Below are 23,398 nucleotides of genomic sequence, written 5' to 3'. Positions count from 1 at the left end.
TTTATTTCACTCAAAATAGGAGATTGATAGGAGATTTCGGGTGGGATCTTCCGGCCCCACCCACTGCTGGGATTGTCCAGTGCTGACAAAAGTCAATGGACCTTTAGCTGGTTCATCGCATCCCCCACAACGGCTCCTGCAGAGTCGGAAAATCCCAGTCTTAACTGAGATGTTTAATGTCGTTAAGGGGACATGCTGGCCTAGTGGGTGTATCGCTAGACTATTAATCCGGAAACTGAGCTAACGTTCTGAGGACTCAGGTTCTAATCCCGCCAAGTCAGATGATGAAATTTGAAGTTCAATAAAAATGTCTGGGATTAAGAATGTATTGATGACCACGAAATCATTGTCGATTGTCAGAAAAACCTATCTGGTTCACTAATGTCCTTTAGGAAAGGAAATCTGTCATCCTTATCTGGTCTGGCTTACATGTAACTCCAGATCCACGGCAATACGGTTGACTCTCAACTGCCCTCTGAACAAGGGCAACTAGAGATGGGCAATAAATGCTAGCCAGCCAGTGACGTCCATGTCCAATGAATGAATAAAAAAAAATCTAGTACTTAGAGAGAAAAGTTTCCACTATCGGCAAAATCCACAAGAAGGGGACACAGAGAAAAAAGTAGTCCAGCTCTAAATTCAAGATTATCCATCAGAAGAAATTGTTTTTCCCTCCCATACTGTGTTGTTTAATCACAGGATCCCCACAGTGCAGAAGGAGGCTATTTGGCCTATCAAGTCCGCACCAATTCTCCGAAAAATCATCTATCCACCCCATCCCCGTAACCCCATGCATTTACCCCACTAATCCCCCGCACACATCTTGGACACTAAGGGGCAATTTAGCATGGCCAATCCACCTAACCTGCATATCTTTGGACTACGGCAGGAAACTGGAACACCCGGATGAAATCCATGCAGACACGGGGAGAACGTGTAAACTCCACACAGGCAGTCACCCAAGGAATTGAATCCGGGTCCCTGTAAGGCAGCAGTGTTAATCATTGGGCCACCGCGCAGAACTGTGATCTTAAACTCCAGTGCATGATATCAGCAAGTATTTCCTGGCAATTAATAATGAAAAACTGGAATTTTCTTCTTAAAAAACTGATGAGGCACGATCAATTGAAAATCTCAAAATTGATATTGAAAGGTAGTTGGTACTTAAGGGTATAAAGAGATATGGAACTAAGATCTGGTTAATGGTTTTAAGATACAGATCTGCAGTAATCTTACTCAATGATAGAACAAGCTGGAGAAGTTAAATGAGTCCAGTCCCAGTGGTCCTATGTTAATACTTCAGAAATTCTGAGTGATGAAAGGCTATGCATAGTGGTGTTGTATGCATTGACCCAAACAAACGCCAGAGTGTGTGATAAGGGGAATATCACAGTAACTTCATTGCTAGGTAATGTAAGCCTACTTGCGACTAATAAATAAACTAAATTAATAAATGGTTACCAAATTCAGTTTAGACAGTAGTGTGTTTTTCCCAGCTTCAAATAAGCTGCCAAGTCGTAGCGAAGAATTACCCTTACAGCCACTCAAGATATATGCAATCTGCCTATTTATGGAAAAGCTGATTTGTCCCAAAGGGCAGGCCTCTGTAGCACCAGAAAAGTAACAATATTTTATAGAAGACAATGTTTCAAGTCACTTTTGTTCAAACACTGATGGAGACAGTCCCTTGAACAGGGGTATGTTTCCCTTGAAATATATAACTTCCTTAAAAATAACACCTTTCACTAACTAAATTGAACTGAGCACAGCCCACTGATGGATTGTGACAGCCTGCTTCAAGAAACCTTTCCAACATTTGTTTTTTTTTTGTCTATATTTTGCTTCTGCTGCATCCCAGCTCTGCTTCCGTGGTATTGAGAACACAAACCTGTGTGAAATCCCAGTGTGACCAGCAAGAAAATTACAGCAAGTGGATATACAGCCTTCAGACTGAGACTTAGGGGGAAAAAAAGCCTTCATCTTACCCAGTACCCAATTCATCACTTTAGCTCTTCCTGTGAAAACAGCGGTTGGCTTTGTTTGGCCAAAATAAAAGATGATTAAAAAAATGAGAAAGATTGACTTTTCGCCCTGCAGTTTTATTTCTTGAAAATCTTCTAGCATAGATTTCACTGTTGAAATTTACTTTTTATAGTGTATGTCATATTTACTGGCAGAGAAGTTACTGACAGTTAACAGTGCCTAAATGACCATTATTAGTGTGCAAATTGGTAAGCAGGTTCTGGCAAAGGAGAAATAAACCATGAGTAACAAATAAATTGCTGAACATTTTGTACCACTCAGCTTTCCAAAAGCATTGACCAAAGTTTTTTTGGATGATGGAGTTTACTTTCCCATCATCCGAGGTGCTGGCAAGCAAACATAATGTCTCCAATACTGGTCGCCCTGCTGCCATTCAACAAGTGTTAATTGGCTAGAAGTGGGGCGTGCGGGGGAATCGGCCTCAGAGAGCTGTCAGTCAATCTGATTGGCTAGTGGCATTCTAGTCCCAGAGGTGCCAGAAGTTGCAGTGGACAATTTTGGAACTGCAGTGTAGCCCCCAGAGGTCCAGGGCTAGGGAAGCAGTAACGTTTTGGAGAGCTGAAGTGTGATTCAAGGGATGGTGGACAGTGGTGGGTTGGGGATGTTGTTGGGGAGGCTGCAGGGGGAGGAAGGCAAGTGACGATGCATGTATAGGAGCCAAACATTTTGGGGACATTAAAAGGCAGCTGTAGATACTGGCATCTCTTCCTCCATCCTGTTATTGGTGCAATCCTGTCACAATGAAGTGCATGTTCTAATTGTAAGTGAGGGCAGCTGGGGAAAGGTTAGGGCATTTTTCTAAGTATAGATAAGAACCTGTTTCCACCTACGTGGAGGGAAGGTAAAGGGAGTCTGTGCCAATGTTCTCTGGGTTTAATGAATAAACTTGTGTCAAGGAAAGACTGGCTCCAGGTTCATCCTTCACTCAGTGAATGAACAGCGAATTATAACACCCACTTCCTGCCTGAGGCCTGAGCAGGTTCATTTCCCCACCTTATTTTCTACCCCTAATCTCCTCCCGTCGAACTGAAAATTGAGGCCGAGTGAAAAATGGTTCTTAAGTGGTCATTGATTAGCTACTAATAGGCCTCAACTGGGGGTTGAGGTTGATGGGGGGGGCTGGACGTAGGTGGAATGGGATGCAGCACAGGCCTCACCCATCACACTGTAAAATTGGAGAGAGATCATGGTGGGAAGGCCTTACCACAGGTACAAACCTACTGATGGACAAATGCTGCACTCTTAACATTCCTGTGAGTTTCATAAAGTAGCGACATTTTCTCATTAATCGACCATCAAATGTACAAGATTATGCTGTCTTATGATAAATAAGTTAAATATCTTTTTAACAAAGCGATGATGATTGCAATCGAACTGCCTGATCCAGAAAAGGGGGAATTAAAGAGTATGGAGGCTCATTCTTTCAGGTAATTATTGTTGGAGATTTGATTAAAATTTATTTTTTTCTTAGATTTCCTTTCTGTCTATTATCCTATTTCCTTTTCCCATTTTTGTTTCTCTTTCCGCACTTGATTTGAATAATACATTCTAATTTAAAGGGCAGGTGGTGGTATTGTGGTATTGTCACTGGACTAGTAATCCAGAGATCCAGGATAATGCTCTGGAGACCCAGGTATTTATTAATTATCATTGGATGCATTGGTGATACTGTCATTCCCAAGACCCAAAACTGTATGCAGTACTCTAGATGTGGTCTCATCAATATCCAATGCAATTGACACACAATGTCCCTACTCTTGTGTTCAATTCATCTCATAATAAACAATTACATTTTAATTACTTGCTGTACCTACATACAAGCTTTTTGTGATTCATGCACTAGGATTCCCAGATCCCGTTGTATCTTAGAGCCCTGTAATCTGTCACCATTTAGAAAATAAGCTTCTTCTTTATTCCTATGCCAAAATGAATAATTTCACACTTGCTCACATTATACTCCGTTTGACAAATCTTTGCCCACTCACTTAACTAATCTCTATCCCTTTGTTCCCTCCTGATTTCCACAACTTGATTTCCTATCCATCTTTGTATCATCAGCAAATTTAACAATCATACTGTTGAGTCCCTTCATTCAAGTTGTTTATATAAATTGGTAAAAGTTAAGGTCCCAGAAGTGGTCTCTCTGGCACACCACTTGTTATACCCTGCTAATCATAAAATCACCCATCTATGCCTACTGTCTGTATCCTGTTAGTTAATCAACCTTCTATCCATGCCAATATATTAAGCCCTACGCTATGAGCTTCTATTTTTCTCAATAACTTTTGATGTGGCATTTTCAAGTCGAAGTGCAGTGCATCCACTGGTTCTCCTTTATCCATATGCTGCTTCTTCATAGAAGTCCTAAATTGATTTAACATGACTCCCATTGTACAAAAACATCTTGATTCAATGTGATTACCTTAATTTTTTTTTCTAAGTGCCCTGCAATAACATCTTAATATTACCTCTAACAGCTTCTCTACGACAGATCTATTAAGGCTTATAGTTTCCTGCTTTCTGTCTCCCTCCATTATTGAATAAAGGAGTTACATCCACTATTTTCCAATTGAATGGAACTTTTCCAAAATTTAGGGAATCTAACTGAAACTGGCATTCGCTGGTCAAGTTTCAGACTCAGAATTACAGACGAAACTGAGATTGATACTCTTCATATGGCACGATGGTAGAGTGATTAGTACTGCTGCCTCACATCACCATAGACCTGGCTTCAATTGTGGGCTTGGGTGACTGTGTAGAGTTTGTACATTCTCCCCATGTCTGTGTGGATTTCCTTCAAGTGCACTGGTTTCCTACCACAGTCAAAAGGTGTGCAGATTATGTGGAGTTGCCATGCATGGGATTAAGAGAATGAGGAGAGAAGACAGGGGGTGAGCCTGGGTAAGGTGCTCTTTCAGAAAGTCGGTGCAGACTTGGTGGGCTGAATGGCCTCCTTCTGCACTGTAAGGATTCTATGATTCTATGACAAAACGTTATAGGTTATTTTGGGGCTCAATGTACACCTGTACAATAATTGCACCTAATGAGCAAATGACACACTAGCAATTAGTAATAGTCATTCAACTAGCAGAAGCTCGTTACTTGATCTTGAGCAAAGACTGTAGAGGAACATGAGCTGATCTTTGAATACATTCTGTTCCTACACATAGATACATGTGACTCATTGTAATAGTCCCTGCAAGGTGGCCAAGAACAAGGTGGCAGATGGCTGACTACATCACCTCCTCAAGACTCTTAATTTGTCACTCACTGAGACACTGAGGTCCCTTAAACAGTGTAAGAACTCTCTCAGCTAATTGGATGGAGTATGTTTTTTGCAAATTGTCGCACTGTACCTCAAAAAGAGCCATATTTTTCCCATCATACTCTTTTCCTTTTTCAACTTCTGTGCTGTTAATGAAGGGGCTGCTCTCTTTGGGGTTTCCATCTCCTGCAAAAATAAAAAGAAAGAAAAAGCACTGATAAGTATGTGTTCAATATAAAGGGAAGTAAGTTACGCATGAATAAACAAGCAATCCATATTGTCCACATACATAATAATGGGTCTAAATGAGTCTCATGCACGCACTACCAAAGTGATAATTTCACATTAGTTTAGGCATGGTTGCAGCAGCACACTGTTTTTTGCCGGTAATATTTTTTGCTGGATGGCATTCTAAAATAAACAGTTGAGCACAGAACACTATATAAGACAGTTCAGACAGCGATGTTATCCAAAATCTGCTTTATGTAACAATGGTTGAAAAGGCGGAAATGCTACAAAGCACTTTCCACAACGTCTATAACCACACCAGTCAATTAGCGCCTTTAAAAGAGAAATGCATTCTGCAGTGCTTCTCAATGAGTGGATAGACAGGTTCCTTCAAAGCAAGTGGGGGGAGTAGAAGCAGCAGACACAAGCAAACATGAAAGCAAACATGAAATAAGATTTGGGCAGGCCATTGGAAACAAGAAAAGATGAAGCAGAGACAATTTGGAAGGGAATTCCTCAAAATAGGACCATGATACCTGAAAGCTGTGTTATCGGTGGTCGAATGGAGGAAAAATACATTGTTCACATTCTAGAACAATGAACGATTCAGGCTGAGCTGTAGAACTGAAGGGGACCACACAGATAGGGTGGACTGAGATTTTGGGGAGATTCAGACAAGGATTAGGATTGCAATGTCAGTTTGTTTCTGAATGGAAAGCTAGTGGAGGGAAACAAGCAAACAAACAATATGTAAACTGGATATAAGGGGATAAAAGTGACTAAGTTTCTGCATATAGAGTAGGCTTCTTGTGGAATTTGAAGCAGAAGTTAGTGTTGTACAGGACTGAAAGCTGCATTATGTCCAGCTTAGCATAACTCAGTGGCTGAGGTGAGGGTAGAATGAGAAATTGTTGACACAGCTACTGACAAGAGCAAAACATTGGTTTGGCTTTCCAATTATTTAGCTGGAGAGAAGTTTTACTCATCCTCTGCTTCATTTTGGACTTGTCTTCAGACAGCGTGGGGACAACTCAAGGGAAAGTATGCTGGATGCTGGTTCAAGTTTAACTTTTATAAGAATTGAATTATGATATAAAGACAAAAGAAATGACAATGATACGTGGAAAAGGCAGGTGAGTGACACTGGGTGAATTATTCTTGCAGAGAGTTGGCACAGAAATGATGGGTCGAGTTGCATCCTTCTGGGTTTTAACCATTCTATAATGGAGTAATGGTGATGGACAGGTAAAGCTGTGTGTCAGCATATGTGTGGAACCTGACCCATATTGTGTGAATAGAGGTTGTAACAAACAACATCATCACAGAGTGTGCATGACATGGTATAATTCTTGAATTGGTTTTCCACACTGATTGAACAGCATGTGGAAAGAAATAGAAGACCAACATTAGAATTCACATGAGTAGAAGATTGTTCTCGGTGCTCAGAAACTGGGGGTGCAATTGCTCTTCACCATTAATGGAAAACAGACCCATTCCTGATCTGTAGCTTATTTTACACCATGCCTGATTTTATACTCCAGTGAAGACAACAGAGAACAACAATGGGAGCGGAGGAAAACAGACTGTACATTTGCTATAACTTGATTTAATTTTGTTGAAAATACCAATCTCAGCCACTGCAAGAATGCTCCACAATGTTGTTTTCTGTGAAGTGCAATATATTTAATCCAAACAAAAGAGATAATGCACCTACAACCTATGCTGCTGAGCCACTTGTTACCTCATTATCAAGAAACTTAAGCAAACTTAAATGTTGAATAGTTTTTGTATCCTATTGTTCAATACGTATGATGAGAGGATCTGATGTAAGAATCTGTATATCCACAATCTCAATCATTCTGCATTTTCTGTACAAAAATTGCAACCTATGTTTTATTAATGGGGTGAATATGATGGCACAGGGGTGGCACGGTGGCACAGTGGTTAGCATTGTGGGGGGTCCCAGGCTGGTTAGCACTGCTGCCTCACAGCCAGAGACCCAGGTTCAATTCCTTGGTTGACTGTCTGTGTTGAGTTTGCACACTCTTCCTGTGTCTGCATGGGTTTCCTCAGGGTGCTCTGGTTTCCTCCCTAGTCCAAAAATGTGGGAGTTAGGTTGATTGGCCATGCTAAATTGCTCCTTAATGTTTGGGGGTTGTCAGGTGGATTAGTAGGGTAAATACAGGGATTAGACCTGGGTAGAATTAATATCAGTGCAGATGGGCACAATGGCTTCCTTTTGCACTGTTGGTATTGTATAATTTTAAGTATGTATTGTTAGGATTAAATAGTTGCCATATTGGTTATCACCAGGTCGAAGAGACATGTATATGAATTTATAAAACAGACAATTTTTTTTCAAAGCTATGTAATGCATGTAATATCATTCATAAATAGATTTCATTTATTCAGAGTGAAACATTCAATCCAATTACAAAAGGCAAATGTAACAGTAGGTCTCAGAGTAAGGCAACTTAATAATAATCTGTTAAGTAATTATAAAATGATTGATTTTTAGTGAATGTATTGGAGGGGTAATGGAGCATGCATAGGAGGATGAAGTTGCAGAAAATGCAAAAAATGAAACTGGATACGTCATGCCCCAGAAATGCATTACGTATGGGGATATCTCTTTTAATACATGCATTTTATGGAAAAACAAAACCCAAATATCCCATGGTTGAATATGATCCGAAGGTAAATTTCAGAATCCTTGATGATAACAACAATTGCGGACACATAACCATTCACAATGCAAAGCCAACAATATTTTCAAAGGCCATGTAGTCCTTCGAGGCCGATGCATTCTTGTACAGGTACAGAACTGATGATCAATGCTAAACATACTCTAAGTTCTTGGGATGGGTGTGTATAAAGTGCAATAGCTTAGGAGTTTATACTATCTCAGTGTCTTTTTGTACATTTGTCTCAACTTCCTGTTGTCCCAAAACTAATTTTTGCTTGATTCAGCACACTTTAAATGCCTTTGTGCTTTTTTTTTAACCGCATTAACATCGTTCATTGCACTTTAGTTGATGAAAAAAACCACAATGAAAATAATTGTAAGTGTTGAATTCATGGGAAAACCGGAGAAATTTATGCTGTTTTTTTCAGTGGGAGTTCACACCAGATCTCCCACACTCTGTAAAAACTAGAGGGCAGGGCTTATTCATGCTGGAGAGTCTGAAACAAATGGGCCTCTGCACATGCACAGTGGTCGATCACAGGCCAGCCCGGGGCCCCCGCAACACTGCCCCCTCCAACCTCCCCATGGTCCAATCACATCCATTTGTGAGTCAGTTCCCCACCATCCTAGACCATCCTATCTACAGCACCCTCCCTCAGCAGTGACAGTCCTCTGAAAACCCCTGCAGGCAGACTCCCCCAGAAAACTCCCCCAGCAGATCACTCACCCTGGCAGACTCTGCCCATGACTGACCACCTGCCATCCCCACCACCATCCCCAACCAGCCCGCCTGATCACTGGCTTCCTTCCAGCCCTGACCAGATCCCAATGCCCCCCATCTCCACTGATCGCCCCAAGGCCCTGCCCCAATAGGCTCCATCCCTTTGGCACTGCCCTGTGCTCAGTCGACAATAGCAAGATATCCCCGGGTATGGGCACTTTGCCCCTTGGGCATTGACAGGGGGCATTAGCTGGCACTTCCAGGGTGCCCGTGCCCAGAGGGCACTATCCCCCCGCCACCCGACCATTGGGGAGCCCCGATTGCCTCCCTTCACTCCAGTGGGACCAGGCTGTTAGCTCCCTCAACGTGGGGAGTTAGAGTAATCCCCATTGAAGTGAAACAGGCTGGCGCAGTGGGAGATGCTAGCAGGCCCAGAGAATTCAGTCCCTGGGTCGCTAATAGCATGCAAATAGTATGTAAAATACTATTTAAATGCTAGCCCTGCCTCCCAGCCAATTTCTGGTGCTGCATAGATGCCGCTTGCATCTGGATGAAAAGGTCACAGGAATCCAACAAATTTGGCCATGTTCGATTCTCCCAGCCCACTGCGGTAAATAATTAGTGCAGCAGGATGGAAGAATCACCGCGCCCCCCTCCCCCCAATATCTATAACGAGCTGAAGAGTTTTTAAATTCTAAAAATAAATGTTTCCCGATAATGTGACCATTTTCTGCTTAAAGCCACTGTGTTAAATTTGACAAAAGTTGTTGCAGTCCTATGAATTTGGAGCTGAATTATTCTGGCTTCAGAATAGTGAGGATGAATATATTTTGAACTAAAAATGATCTGATCTTTTTAAAATCTAGGATACTTATATAATTTCAACTCCTCAGGTAAGAATCTGCTTAAGTGTTGGTCTCATTGTGGCAGTGTCTTGGATGATGAATAAAATACAGCTCATAAACAATTGTGACTGGTAGCACAGAAATATCACTATGAATCATTTGATCTCCACTGTGTGGAACAGTGCAATTGAGTATGAAGAGATCTTGATAAAAGCTAAGGTTTTTAGATTCAATATGTGTATCCTGCCTTACAAAAGAAGTGTTAAGTGTATCAATGTAGTGGGTGAAACACTCTTGTGTTTAATGTGCAAACCATCTTATTCAGGATTTACATATATTTAAAGGACATTCTAAATGTGCACTGAGTGCCCAACTACTGAATATCTTCATGGCTCCACTTCTTGAATTATCTGCCTGATGGCGGGTCCAATCCACAGCAGGAGGCAGGTCCCGATTCACCCCAACCCGAATCAGGATCAAACGTACCAACCTAATCCACATCAACTCTGCAGCCAACCAATGCCCCCATTCAAGAGTCTGCATTGCTGTGGCAACAACGATGGTCGAAACTCCAATCACGTTCCATCACTTAGTTGACCAGGAATCTCATTTGCTCTTATTATCTGCCATTGGCATACATTGGAAGGGTTTCCAAGCTGCTACTCAACCTGTTTGGCCATGTTACGAATGCACCTTCCATGACCATCAAGTCCTGGTATGGGACTTGAACCCAGAGCTTCTGGTTCAGAGGCAGAGTTGCTTCTGATTATGCCATACGACCTCCATTCAAAATATATATAGAGAAAAATGCCTGTGTTTGATCAGGTTATTTTTAACATTAATCAGTGAGTATAGAGCACGATTGTTGACGAAAACCTGGTTTCTGCTGAATGTCCATCCACTGACTTTAAGATTTCTTATTCAATAAAGTGGCGGAAGAGAGTTTAGCATCTCATTTTTTAGAGTTGTGGTCTTGCACATTTTGTTTAACAGTGGGAACTATTTTCTGATATTGGTGAATACTGATGCTGGTGAGGTCAGAGAATGGGAAGCCTATGGTGAGCAATTTACCTCTGGACCACCCAAAGCCTATCCACCATCTACAAGGCACAATTCAGGAGTGTGATAGAATACTCTCCACTTGCCTGGCAGCTCCAACAACGCTCAAGAAGTTTGACACCATCCAGGACAAAGTAGCCCAACTGATGGCACCACTTTCACAAAATTCACTCCCTCCCCACAGACGCACAATGGCAACAGTATGTGTATCTCCGACAAGATGCACTACAGCAACTCACCAAGGCTCCTTTGACAGCACCTTCCAAATTCGTGACTTTTAGCACCTCGAGGGACAAGGGTAGAGAATGTACTGGAACAGCAGCACCTATGAGTTCTTTTCCATGCTACTCACTATTCTGACTTGGAAATATATCACTGTTCCTTTAATGTCACTGGGTCAAAATCTGGGGGCTACTTTCCTCAGTGTATCTACACCACATGACCTGCAGTAGTTCAAGAAGTTGCTCACCACTACCTTCCCAAGGACAATTAAAGATGGACATTAAATGCTGGCCCCATCTACGAACCTCCTGTCGTACAGACATTTTGCCCTTCACACTGAGAGTAAAGACTCAGTTTTCCTTCGTGCGCTTTCCAATAGCCATATCCGGGAAGGTCATTCGATAGGAGGGATGCTCATTAAGCATTAAATAGGCTAGCATCAGCTCTTGTTCACTTCTACTTCACTTAGTTCAATGTTCCCTGTTGTTTTTACTAGCCACCAATCCCAGCCGCAATCTCAGTGGTGCTATCCTGCTGCTGGTAGTGCTGCTACATTCAAGCTTAACATTATACCTTTTCTCTCAGAAGGGAAAAGCTGTTGGCCAAGTATTCATAAAGCCTGCACAGAATATTGTGTGGAATTCTATTTGCCTCTCACACAAGCTGATTAATATAACGGCCTTGAACATTGTGCACATATTTACAATGGAATATTATAAAGGCTCTATCCAAACAGCAAAAACAGGGCTTGAAATGGCTGGAAAATATTTTAAAATGGCAATATAGAACTATATATTGATACCATATTACAGATATATTTAGAACTTTATTAAAAAAAATAAGCACTGGAAACTGTCTTTGTTTGGAGAAACTATGTTTGCTTGGAGATGTGACCTTCTGTCTATGTCTCACAGAGATGATCCAAGCTCTCAATGCTTCATGACCCATGCTGGATAAGTGCCTGAAAGATTCCTATTCATTGAGCAACAAGATTCTAAATTCGTACTGGAAACTATCAATTGATTCTTCAAAGGCACAAGTGTCAAGACTCCTGACGAAACTGATCCAGAGTTTCAAGATTTTGACATCTGAGCTAAGAGCTTTGAGGTCTTGATACCAACTAACCAACCTATTACAGTTCAAAATAAGCAGCATCCTCTGATGTTGACAGATCAAAGTAAATCTTTTTTTGGGACTAATACTTTTAGGGCATAAGGAAGATGCTTTGTCTGCTTTTAAATCTTGTCAGGGCTCTTAAAGATAGTTAGGTTTAAAGGTAACCTCATACTCAAAGTTCGCAAAAGAAGGGGTCAGCTGTCACTATTTTTTGACAAACAAAAAAAATACCAATTCTACCAGTTAGCACTGGGCTTTTGGCAGAACCAATAGAATTATCTGGACACATTCTTCAAATCAGTGAGACATAGAAGTGTATCAACTGGACAGAAATTGAGAGAAAGAGCAGGGAGTAAAATAATTGGATAATACTTCCATTGTCAGCACAGGCACAACCGAATAAATGGACTCCTTCCTTATGGAGCCTATAATTCTGTCCTAAGTCAAATGGGTCAAAGAAGATGACATGATACGATATGATCTGGCTCAGTATCAAATAAACTTAGCTGTGGGACATTTTTATTCATCCTTATCTTGAAGTCAAGCACACAAACTACCAACACAGCAGCGTTACATAAAAACTTACAGAGAAAATAGGAGCTGCAGTAGGCCATTTGGCCCTTTGAGTCTGCTCTGCCATTCATTATGATTGTGGCTGATCATCCAACTCAATAGCCTGATGTTTCCTTCCCGATATCCTTTGATTCGTTTGTGTCCCTAACGCCTCCTTGAAAACATATGATGTTTTGACCTAAATGCTTTCTGTGTAGTGAATTTTACAGGCTTGCCACTCCATGGGTGAAGAAATTTCTCCTCATCTCAATTCAAAAGGTTTACCCCATATTCTTTGACTGCACTCCTTATGGTCACTGCGCTCCCTCTAGAGCCTTTCTCAGATGACCAAAATTGCACTCAGTAGCTGGAATTCTCTGTTCTCACACACCCCGCTACTGCTGCCAGTGAGAATGGAGAATTTGGCACTCAGTCAAATCTCTGTTCAAAGCAGCAGGACCGGATAATCCCAGCCACAGGTGAGCTCAGAGAATTCCAGGCAATATTCCAAGTGTGGCCTCACCAAGGCCCTGTATAATTGTAGCAAGCCATCCCTGATCCTGTACTCAACTCCTCTCACTATAAAAATCAACATTCCCTATTTTATCTTTTAACAGACATGAGTCAGAATTGACTTTCATCACACGACTCTTCAATCTGTGGTTCACCTGCTCACATTGGAAGGTAGTTCTGCCATAGATCAAACAGTGATATGCTCATCGGCTCATTGATAGATAAACCCAGTTCAGCAATAGCAAAAGGCAGTGACTGAAATCAGAGCCATGAGCGAATCAGAGCAATATTTACTGGCAATCCCCCTTACAAATATACAATAGACTTTAATAAATCAAAGTGTCTGGGGAAAATGATGCCATTTTGTATTACTGCGCTAGCACAGGTAACTAGTTTTATGAATCAGATTTAATATCATCTATTTAATCTTCCCTAGCCAGGCTGAGTACACAATAGGGTGTATGTAGCAGAGGTTGCAATGTATTGATTCTCTGTCATAATAAATGATTGTATAAATAATCAGAAGATCTTCCTATTTACATTTGCTCACAATCTGCTTTGCGGATCTGTTGGAGAGCATTGCTGTTATAACCTTCACTGCTAACAATGTGTACAAAACTCCTAAATCAATTGCTGTGGAACAAATTGTCTAATGGTATTGATATAGTACATTTATTCATATTTTATTGTCTTTCCTGTAAGGAGGATCACAGAGAGGGGATAAGCCAAGATCATCACTGGTGGATTGACCAGTGAGATGACATTGGCTTATTCGCTTATGTCGTGACAATTTGTGGGGAGGTTGGGCTAAATATCCACCAGGTTGAGCACTGGCGGGGGTGGGGGAGTTGTGGGGTAGAGGTCGGTCAGTGGCTGGGACAGAAGAAATGTGGTTGGTGTAACTTCGGATAGCTCCTTTTTAAATTTATCACATTCTTCAGTGTACTGACCTGTTGCAGGAGAGATCCAAATTGGGTCTTTGGGTTATACCAGATGAACCATACCCAAAGCCTTTGGGTATGGTTCATCTCCTGAATTTATCTTTATTTTTGCAACACAATGAAGAATGCAACTGTGTCTCTGTTCGCAATAAAGTGCATGAACTACGCATACAAATAGATGCAAACAGCTATAATATAGTCAGGATTATAGAGACATGGCTGCAGGATGATCAGGGATGAGAAATTAATGTCTAGAGATATTTAATAATTAGAAAGGACAGAAAAAAAGGAAAAGGTTGCTTTGCTGGTTAAAAGGGAAACTAATGCAATGGTGAGGAAAGATAATAGCTCTAATGATATGGAATCTGTATGGATAAAGCTGAGAAACACTATGGGGAAAAAAAGTTTAATGGAGGTTGTATATGGAGCCCCAAACTGTAGTAGTGATATTGGATAGTTTTCTAGACCAATATATTGAGGAACCAGTTGGAGGACAGACCACGCTAGACTGAGTACTGCATAATGAGAAAGGAATAATTGGCAATCTAGTTGGGCTGGAGAGTATGTAGTTGATTCTGAATCTTAATAAAGGAAACTATGATGATATGAGGCATGAGTTGGCTACAATGGATTGGCAAACCTTACTTAAAAGGATAATGGCGGATAGGCAATGGCAAATATTCAAAGAGCACATGAATGAACTGTAACAATTGTTTATCCCTGACTGGCACCGAAGTAAAATGGGAAAGGAGGCCGAACCATGGATTACAAGAGGAGTTAGAGACAGTATATATCCAATGATGAGGCATACAAATTGGCCAGAAAAAAACAACAGACCTGAGAATTGGGAGCAGTTTGGAATGCCACAAAGGAGGGTCAATGGATTGATCAAAAAGGGGAAAATAGAGTATGGGAGTAAGCTTGTGGGAAACGTAAAAACTGAATGTAAAAGTTTCTATAAGTATGTGAAGAGGAAAAGTTTGGTGAAGAGAAATGTAGGTGCCTTACAGTTAGAAACAGGGAAATATATAATTGGGAACTAAAAATGACTGACCAACTAAATACATAATTTGGTTCTGTCTTCACAAAGGAAGTTGCAAACAACATATCAGAAATGTTCAGGAACACAGAGTTTAGTGAGAGGGAGGAACTGAAGGAAATCATTTTTAGTAGAGAAATGGTGTTGGTAAAATTGGTGAGATTGAAGGCTGATAAATCCCCAGGGCCTGTCAATCTACATCCCAAAGCACTGAAAGAAGTGGTCCAGAACTAATGGATGCATTGGTGGTTACCTTCCAAGATTTTAGAGTCTCTGGAACACTTCCTACAGATTGGAGGGTAGCTAATGTAACACCACTATTTAAAAAGGGAAGTCAGTAGAAAATGGAACTATAGACCAGTTAGCCTGACATCGGTAGTGGGGCAAATTCTAGAATCCGTTATCAAAGATTTTTACAGCAGAACACTTAGAAAACAGTGACAGGATTGGACAGAGTCAGCATGGATTTATGAAAGAGAAATCATTCTAGACAAATTACTGGAATTCTTCAAGCATGTAACTGGTAGATTTGATGAAGATTGATAAGCCAATGATGTGGTTTATTTGGACTTTCAGAAAGCTTTTGACAAAGAGGTTAGCGTGCAAAATTAAAGTGCACGTGATTGGGGATAGTGCATTGAGATGGATGGGAAACTGGCCAGTAGACAGAAAACAAAGAGTAGGAGTCTTTTTCCAAATGGCAGGCAGTGACTAGTGAGGATAGCAGGGGACACCCACACAACAGGTTCACATCGAGGTGAACCTACTATAAATGGTGCTGATGTGATGGCTGCTGCTGAATATCTCGTGAGGAGGGAAGTCTTGAAAAGAATGCTCACTAATAATGTGTTAATGTATTAAAATGATCTTAATGGGGACCTGCGGTGTGTTTTACTCCGCTAGCAGGTAGGCTGGAAGATAGGAATGAGCTGGCATGAATCGCATTTTTCCAGTTTCTCTGGATTTTGAGCGTGTGCCATCACTCCTGTGGATGGACAGCGTAGGCTCAAAATTGCTCCCAGAGTCAGAAACGTCGGACAGTTAGTCTTACTTAACTGGGTAGTTGCCCAGGGAATGTTGGACAGATTAAACTCTGGTCTAATATCTGGGGAAATACATAATTGACTTCCAATCACACACACTGACCTCCGACTGTCCCCTCAACACCCATCCCCTAACCCCTCCAGATTAAACCCCACAAATACCCTCTGACCCAGTCTATGGCCCCCACCCTGACCTGACATAACCATCCCTAAACATTTGCTTATCCCCCTAACCTGATCTGAGAACTCCTGTGATCCAACCTGGACTTGACTACTTTCATGGTCAGGCCTGATTACTCTCCAACTCACCTACCCAACTAGTTAATCCACCCTATCTAACCACCCGATTCAACTCACTCACGTTTATTCATGAACATTCAAACACTATACGTTTAAACTTACCATTCGGCAGCTAGTGCCATAAACAAGGGGGCATGTCCTATTTTGAGTCCCTAAGCCATCCTGAAACATGCTGCTTTGTACCAACTAGAGAACGCCACCTCTCCAGTGGCTGTGAGGAATCCCTGTGAAAATTGCATCTAATCACCATTTGAGTAACACTACCTACAGGCTAGTCTAAATTCGTAATCAGGATCAAAATAACATAGCTTGATGGGGTTCTCCTGGGAATACTGCGCTGTACTTTTTTTGGAAAAGCCAAGCTGACGTGGTCCTGGAAGAAATGCAGGGCAGCATCGAGATGGGGGGAGTTTTGAACGGAGCAGAAATCCAAGGATGACTTGTAGCACCTTGGAAGATGCAGCTCGTAGTCGTGAGGCCAGGCTTTAGATTGTACCATCACACCATAACCCAGCTGTTAACCCGTAAATGAGACTAGCCATTTGTTTCACCGCAGCCTTTCCTTTCCTTGTCCCACTGTGACAATGCTGAGCCTACCTTTGCAATGCACAGCATCCTAAGATCGAACAGGAGCAATCTAATGTTAAGATGCAACATCCCGATGGTTTAGTGGAAGTAAGGGGCCTTGCTGATATTTTGATCCAGGCTGAATGTTCAGATGTAGCTAGTGGATATCGTGATGCTGCGTGGCTTTTTCTGTTGACCATATAAGATTCTTATTACCATGCGTGTGTGATCTGCTGTACTATATATATGAGGGAGGGGTAATCTTGAGGTCATGCTCTGCATCCTTGGGAATGGCAGCAGGGGTTTCAAGATCTGGCGACTGCATCTCCCTGGCCACGTAATCGAGTTCACATCCACAATGAGCGTGAACATAATTTTAATATATTTTAATATATTTAAATGTAATTAAAGACCTCCTCACCATATATTATCTGTGGTGGGGTGAGGGGAAACGCATCCTTTTTTTGACAACGTGCCATAAGATCTAGAGAGTACACCATTGTGTTTGGGGGTAAACAGACCAGTTTTCAGTCAGACCCTAACACTCTGCTACTTTTTGTTAACATTCCACCCACTATCTTTCCAGTTATTTGCAGGATCTACATGCATTTTAACGTTCCAAGTGGAATGACGTCAATCGAATCTATAGGGAGGTAAATTGTAAATGCCTTTCAATTGCATCTGCTATCAAACTTAGCTCAATCCTAGCTTCACTTTATATCAGGACAAATTCAGCATGCGTAATTCAACCACATTACACGACAATCAAATTGCAGGCAGTTCAGATCCTCTCCAGTCACCAGTGCAAATGACGCGTTAGGTATTTGCTCCCTCATATCCTCAGCATAAAGCATCTGATCCCCTCCACTGTAGATAATCCCATTTAAACATCCCCACTCAACCAGCTGCTCCCTGGCACTGATTAAAATTGTGCAGTTACCCATCCAAATATTACACCATCTGCAGCAATCAATTTGCAAATCTAGGTCTCCTGTTGAATAACAATGTCTGCCTACTCTCCCGAACTACCAAGACTGCTGTTGGTAAAGGTTCTGAAAGTTCTCTCAAACTGGCCTATTTAGATTTTCGGTGTTGCACTTACATTGGTTGGATCCTGTCCGTTTTCTCTTCATGCTTCCTGTCTGGAACTTTGATCAACACAGCATACACAAGCAGAACATGTTTGCAGGACATTCAAACTAAAACTGCAAATGTTTGCAGAGGATATAAGCTATTGTTTGAACAGCCAAGTTAACTATAGGTAACTTTAAACATTGCTCGGGTAGCGCTAGGGAACATTGGATTTGTTTTTAAACCAGCAAATAAGATTTCTCAAAGGAAGCATTTTATCCCTAGCCTTGTAACTATCATTGTGGCCCTATCATTATATCTCTAACATGTGGCTCTACTACGCTAACATGTAACTCTAAAATTGTGGCCCTATCATTATACCTCCAACATGTACCCGTAGCACTGTACCTCTAATATTATGTCCTTGAAATTGTAGCTATATGTTTCTATTGCATTTTCAATAATAATGGAACTACCAAAAGTCATCAGGTCTTCTTTCTTTCAATATGACTGAACTGAGTAACGTCACTTGCTGTAACCAATTTCCGAACACAATTGATCAAAAACTCAAAGCTGGTACACTCCTAGTTGGGGACTGTGAAGAAATGGAGCAAATTTTAAGACATTGCCACTGAAACAGCAAACACTGTTCTTCAACCAAAGAAGTGAGGGCATCAGGAGTGGTTCAATGAAAATGGCAAAAACATCCCTCAACTCCTGTAGGCCAAAAATGGAGCACAAGTAGAGTAGCAGAATGAGCCAACCTCCATCTCCAAAAAAAGTTTTGATACCTAAAGAGCAAAGTTCAGAGGGAGCTGTGTTTGGTGCAAGATAATGTGCAGACTTAAGCAAATCAAAGCTCTTCATTTCTATGAAAACTGGATATGGACCTTCTAGGACAGGCTCCACACCATTGCTCTCCACCAATGTAACATGTTTGCAAGAATGAATAATAAAAAAAAGACTTCTGGATTGACAACCTATTCTGAGGTAAGGCTGAATTAATAGCATTTAAAATATCAGAGAAATTGTTCATATCACAAGCCTTCTTTTAAGAATGGATGTTTCAAATCTATTTGAATATGAATGAATGCAGGAGCAAGAAAGGGTTAAATTTATTTGTCATGCACTTGGAACTTTTCCAGTTTTCTGGCCCATGACCTATTACTGACTGCCTCCCTCTGAGTAACTTCAAGCATAGAGCTGACAATCTAGTGCAGTAATCAAATTATACTCTGCTGGCTCCCTGTTGGAAATGAACTCTGGTGCGGCTTTAGCTGGCAACCTTCTGCTGGAGAGCTGCATTAAAGAATATCACCCTGTTACCGCCAATAATAAAAGCTGTTATCAGGATCGCAGGGATGATTTGCACTGCTATTTTAAGCACAACATTGCAAGAGGAAATTTAACATTTCTGATGTCAAGGTGCCAGGGACACGTACTATTCCTGAGTGAAAAGGAAGAGCATTCTTCAACCTCCAGATTTTCTGATCGATTGAGTTTCCAACATTCCCTTTCCTCCTGCTAACTTTTCCTTGGATTTATTTTTTCTTGCCGGTCATGATCAGATAATTGTTTCTATATTGGATCTCGGATGCCTCATTCTCTACAACAATTGGCAACACCACTTTGCGTTGAAGCTCCTGGCTTCCCTCCCTCCACATCTCTCTTTCCTCTTCAAGACCCTCCTTAATACCGATCTCTTTGACCAAGCTTGGTTGACTTTATCTCCATATGTGGTTCGGTGGCAAATTTTGTTTGATAGGACGCCTGTGATGCACAGTGTCATGGTGACAAACTTTGTTGAATACAAGTTATTATTATATTTACTGACCTTTTCCCATTTTGCCTAGTGTTCGTCAGTCTTGGGTGAAAACCTCTCACTTACAGTCAGGTCTGGTCAATAAGATTCAAGTACACATCATCAATAATAAAGGAACTAACAGAGCTTAGTTAGAATAAAATATTGTTGGAGGAGTTCTCCATCGTGCCCTGACCATTGTTCCCTGTAAAATGTCATTGCTGTGCATGGTCAGTTTTTTCAATGCTTGACGCCTTTAATTTTATTTTGTGTGGCCACATAGTTGGAGGATTTATTGCAGAGGCCAGCATGGTATTTCCCAGGTTTTTGTGTGGCCACGTATGCACACAACTTATTGTGAACACTGGTCCTGAATAAAATGTATTCCTCAATCAACAACCACAACTTGCATTTATATAGCACCTGTAATGGAACAAAACGTCACAGAACACTTTACAGGAAAGCTAGCAAACAAAGTTTGTCGCCATGCTACATAAGGAGATATTCACACAGATGGTCAAGCTACTGCACAAAGGTGGGCTTTATGTAGTCTCTTAATGGAGGAGAGAGTAGAGATTTGGAGAGGAAATGCAGGAAATTAGGACCATGGCTGCTGAATGTGGTTACCAATGGTGGGGCGGGTGAAAATCAGGAATGTGCAAGACAGACCAGAATGGAGCAGCACAGAGATTTCTGCAGGAGATAATAGAGATCGAGAAAGGTGATGTCATGGTGGATTTTGAAAACAAGGATGAGCATTTAAAACAGAGCTTGTTGGATAAGAAGCTAACATAGATCAGTGAGCACAGGGGTAATGGGTGAACGAAACTTGGCATGAGTTAAGATAGGGACTGTGGATTTAAGATGAACTCAGGTTAACGGAGGGTAGGATTGTACTATGCCTTTGGGGAGTGACAGCATGACATTACTAGAAGAGAAGTGTGCCATGCAATCAAGATTTGGTCACAAACAGACACGCACATGCAGACAGACACAATGCACACACAACTCTGATGTCTTCAAGCTTTACTTTTCTCTTGTGCCTGGTCTAAATAAATGAACAGACAGCGTGTTTACCCAGTCCCTCGCGAGTGATTGGTATTTTCATTATAAGACAGAACATATGTAAAATATGAGACCAGCCAGAAGAGCCTAAATGCAAATGAACTGGTTATTTATTTATTTTATTTTTTGTGGGAGATGCTGTACACTAACTGGTTATTGTGCTTTCTATATTGCAACAGTAATTACATATTAAAGAAGTATTTCATTGTCTATTGAATATAAGGTGCTTTGGGATGTCCTGATGTTTTGAAACTAAATACCTTATTCCTTTCTTGCTTCCTATCTCTTCCTTCTCAAACAGTTGGTATCATGAAATAGTTTATCTGATGGGATCTACGCTAGGTACTTTTTGACAAGTTGACTTGTCCTCAGTTCACGGATTTGTATTTGGAAATCCGTTTTCTGCCTGTCTCACTCTCATTGGGCCTTGAATGTGGTTTATTTTATTGGACCTATTTTTGCTGTTCTTCATGTTTGGATCAATCTGCCCTCTTGTTCTCGTTCTTGAAGTAGCAGCCTCTTTATGATCAGCAGCTCTGAATGCAGATGAACAGCGCTCCTTATTTAATTACTCTGTTCTTGCATATTTAGACTGGGTCAATGGACAGTTAATATGACCAGTAGAATTTCTGCCCCTTGCACTTCCAATGATCTACAAGTACTGTAGATTCTGCATCCTGTTGTATCGATCTTTCTAAAATGGTTAGCAACATAACACAATCTTCAAGATGGATCTTTTCAAAGCTACTGGGCGGAACCGTATGAGAATAAGGTGTCAGTTCTGGTGTTTTCTCTCCAGATCTTGTCCCTTTAACTGCCAAAAAAAGAGCAGGCGTGACTTGCACCATCAATCTGGTGAGGCAGAAACCCTTAAAGCCCGAAACTGACTCCACTGAGATTGGGGTGCTCTGAGAAAGAATTAATCTCCCCCCAATCCCCCTACCATGGACATATCATATGGCCTCCCCCCCCCCGCCAAAAAAAAATCATCCCCGCCAGCTTTTCACATCTATATTCTTATCTATAAGTACATTACTTATAGTATCTGTGTGCTATTACATCAGCTGTTTGGGACCTGAGATATGGAATTCTCTTTCGAAACCACTCCATCTCTCACCCTCTCTTTCCTTCAGTGAAACATACCTTAAAACTTATCTCCATGCCAAGCTTTTGTTTGTCTAACTTAATATCTCCTTTACGATTCAATGTCATACTACTGTTTATAATACTTTGTGAAAAAACTTGGGGGCATTTCATTCTGTTAAATGTGCTATATAAATTTAACTTCTTGTTATGTGGCTTGGTGTCAGATTTTACTTGGTAAAGCACTTTTGAAGTGACTTGGGACCTATTACTCTGTTAAAGATGCTGTTATAAATACTGTTGGAGTAGGCTCTGATAAGTGAAGGCAACAAAGACCTTAGTGTTGCTCATTATACCCAGAGTACTACAAATCAAAGATATTACTATAATGCAATGCCCTTGAATAGACTACAGAGCTGAGGGTATGGCATCTAGCAGGGAAATGGGGCCAAAGGCAGAGGAACAGGTCAAAACCTCTAAAATTATGTCTAATCCTCTCCTGACAACTGCTGCTGTAAAGTGAGAAAACAGGTTCCCAAAACCATGGCAACACAGTTTGGGCTTCTCATATGTTGAGGTAAGCAGTCAATTGGTTCACAAGCAAATCAACCAAGAGTAAATGTGGATTCCATGATTTCTCCTAAGATTTGACACCTCGGCACCATCCAGAAAATGCAGCACTGTGTAAAATGATCTTTCTGTGTAAAAAGAAATGGGGTTTCTTTTAGCCATTTGGGCATTTGAATCGCATCTTTTTCTGCTGATGAGTTCCAATGGCTTTTGGCAATGCCACATTGTAACCTGGGAAGCCAATCTATGGGAACATGATATCAGCCTCCACTGCTGCTGCTGACTTTATTCACAGAACATAACTACAGCTTCTGCAGCAAACTCTTCACTTGATGTTTCATATATTTCTCGTTCATCTTCAGCACTACATTCTGAACCTTGAATTTTGTTGAAAATGTACAAAGTGAGTTTGTTAGCTAGCATCTGATACCTGATCCATGCCAAGTGCCTGACTATTGGCTAGAAGGATCCTGTGGTTATGAGGCTTTATCACTAATGGCAACACTATACTGCTACCGCTCTTAGTTACAGATCTCATCTAAGGAGAAGACTTCTGATTTGTGAGCTGTAACCTCTTCATACAATTCTCCATATTGAGGTTGGCGCAGTTCAGGTATGAGTGGTAAACATCCTGCCTTCGATCCTAGGGGGGATTTTTGATAACCCTA

At 41.2% G+C, this 23,398-nt stretch overlaps 1 protein-coding gene across 3 annotated transcripts in view; it reads right to left on the bottom strand.

Annotated features, from left to right (window-relative positions):
* The window catches only part of LOC145353988 (solute carrier family 12 member 5-like), a 1,060,877-nt gene that overhangs the window by 297,390 nt on the left and 740,089 nt on the right, over nt 1–23,398 (bottom strand). For all 3 annotated transcript variants that reach the window (XM_080205049.1, XM_080205050.1, XM_080205051.1), the window contains exon 2: nt 5,400–5,494. In XM_080205049.1, coding sequence (XP_080061175.1) covers nt 5,400–5,494 — 95 coding nt within the window. The remainder of the gene's footprint in view (nt 1–5,399; nt 5,495–23,398) is intronic.

The sequence above is a fragment of the Carcharhinus amblyrhynchos genome, chromosome 16 (genome assembly GCF_965287045.1).
Source record: "Carcharhinus amblyrhynchos chromosome 16, sCarAmb.v2.hapA, whole genome shotgun sequence".
NCBI classification, from domain to species: domain Eukaryota; kingdom Metazoa; phylum Chordata; class Chondrichthyes; order Carcharhiniformes; family Carcharhinidae; genus Carcharhinus; species Carcharhinus amblyrhynchos.
Note: the sequence above shows the minus strand (reverse complement) of the source record. Positions and strands in the feature narration are given on the sequence as shown.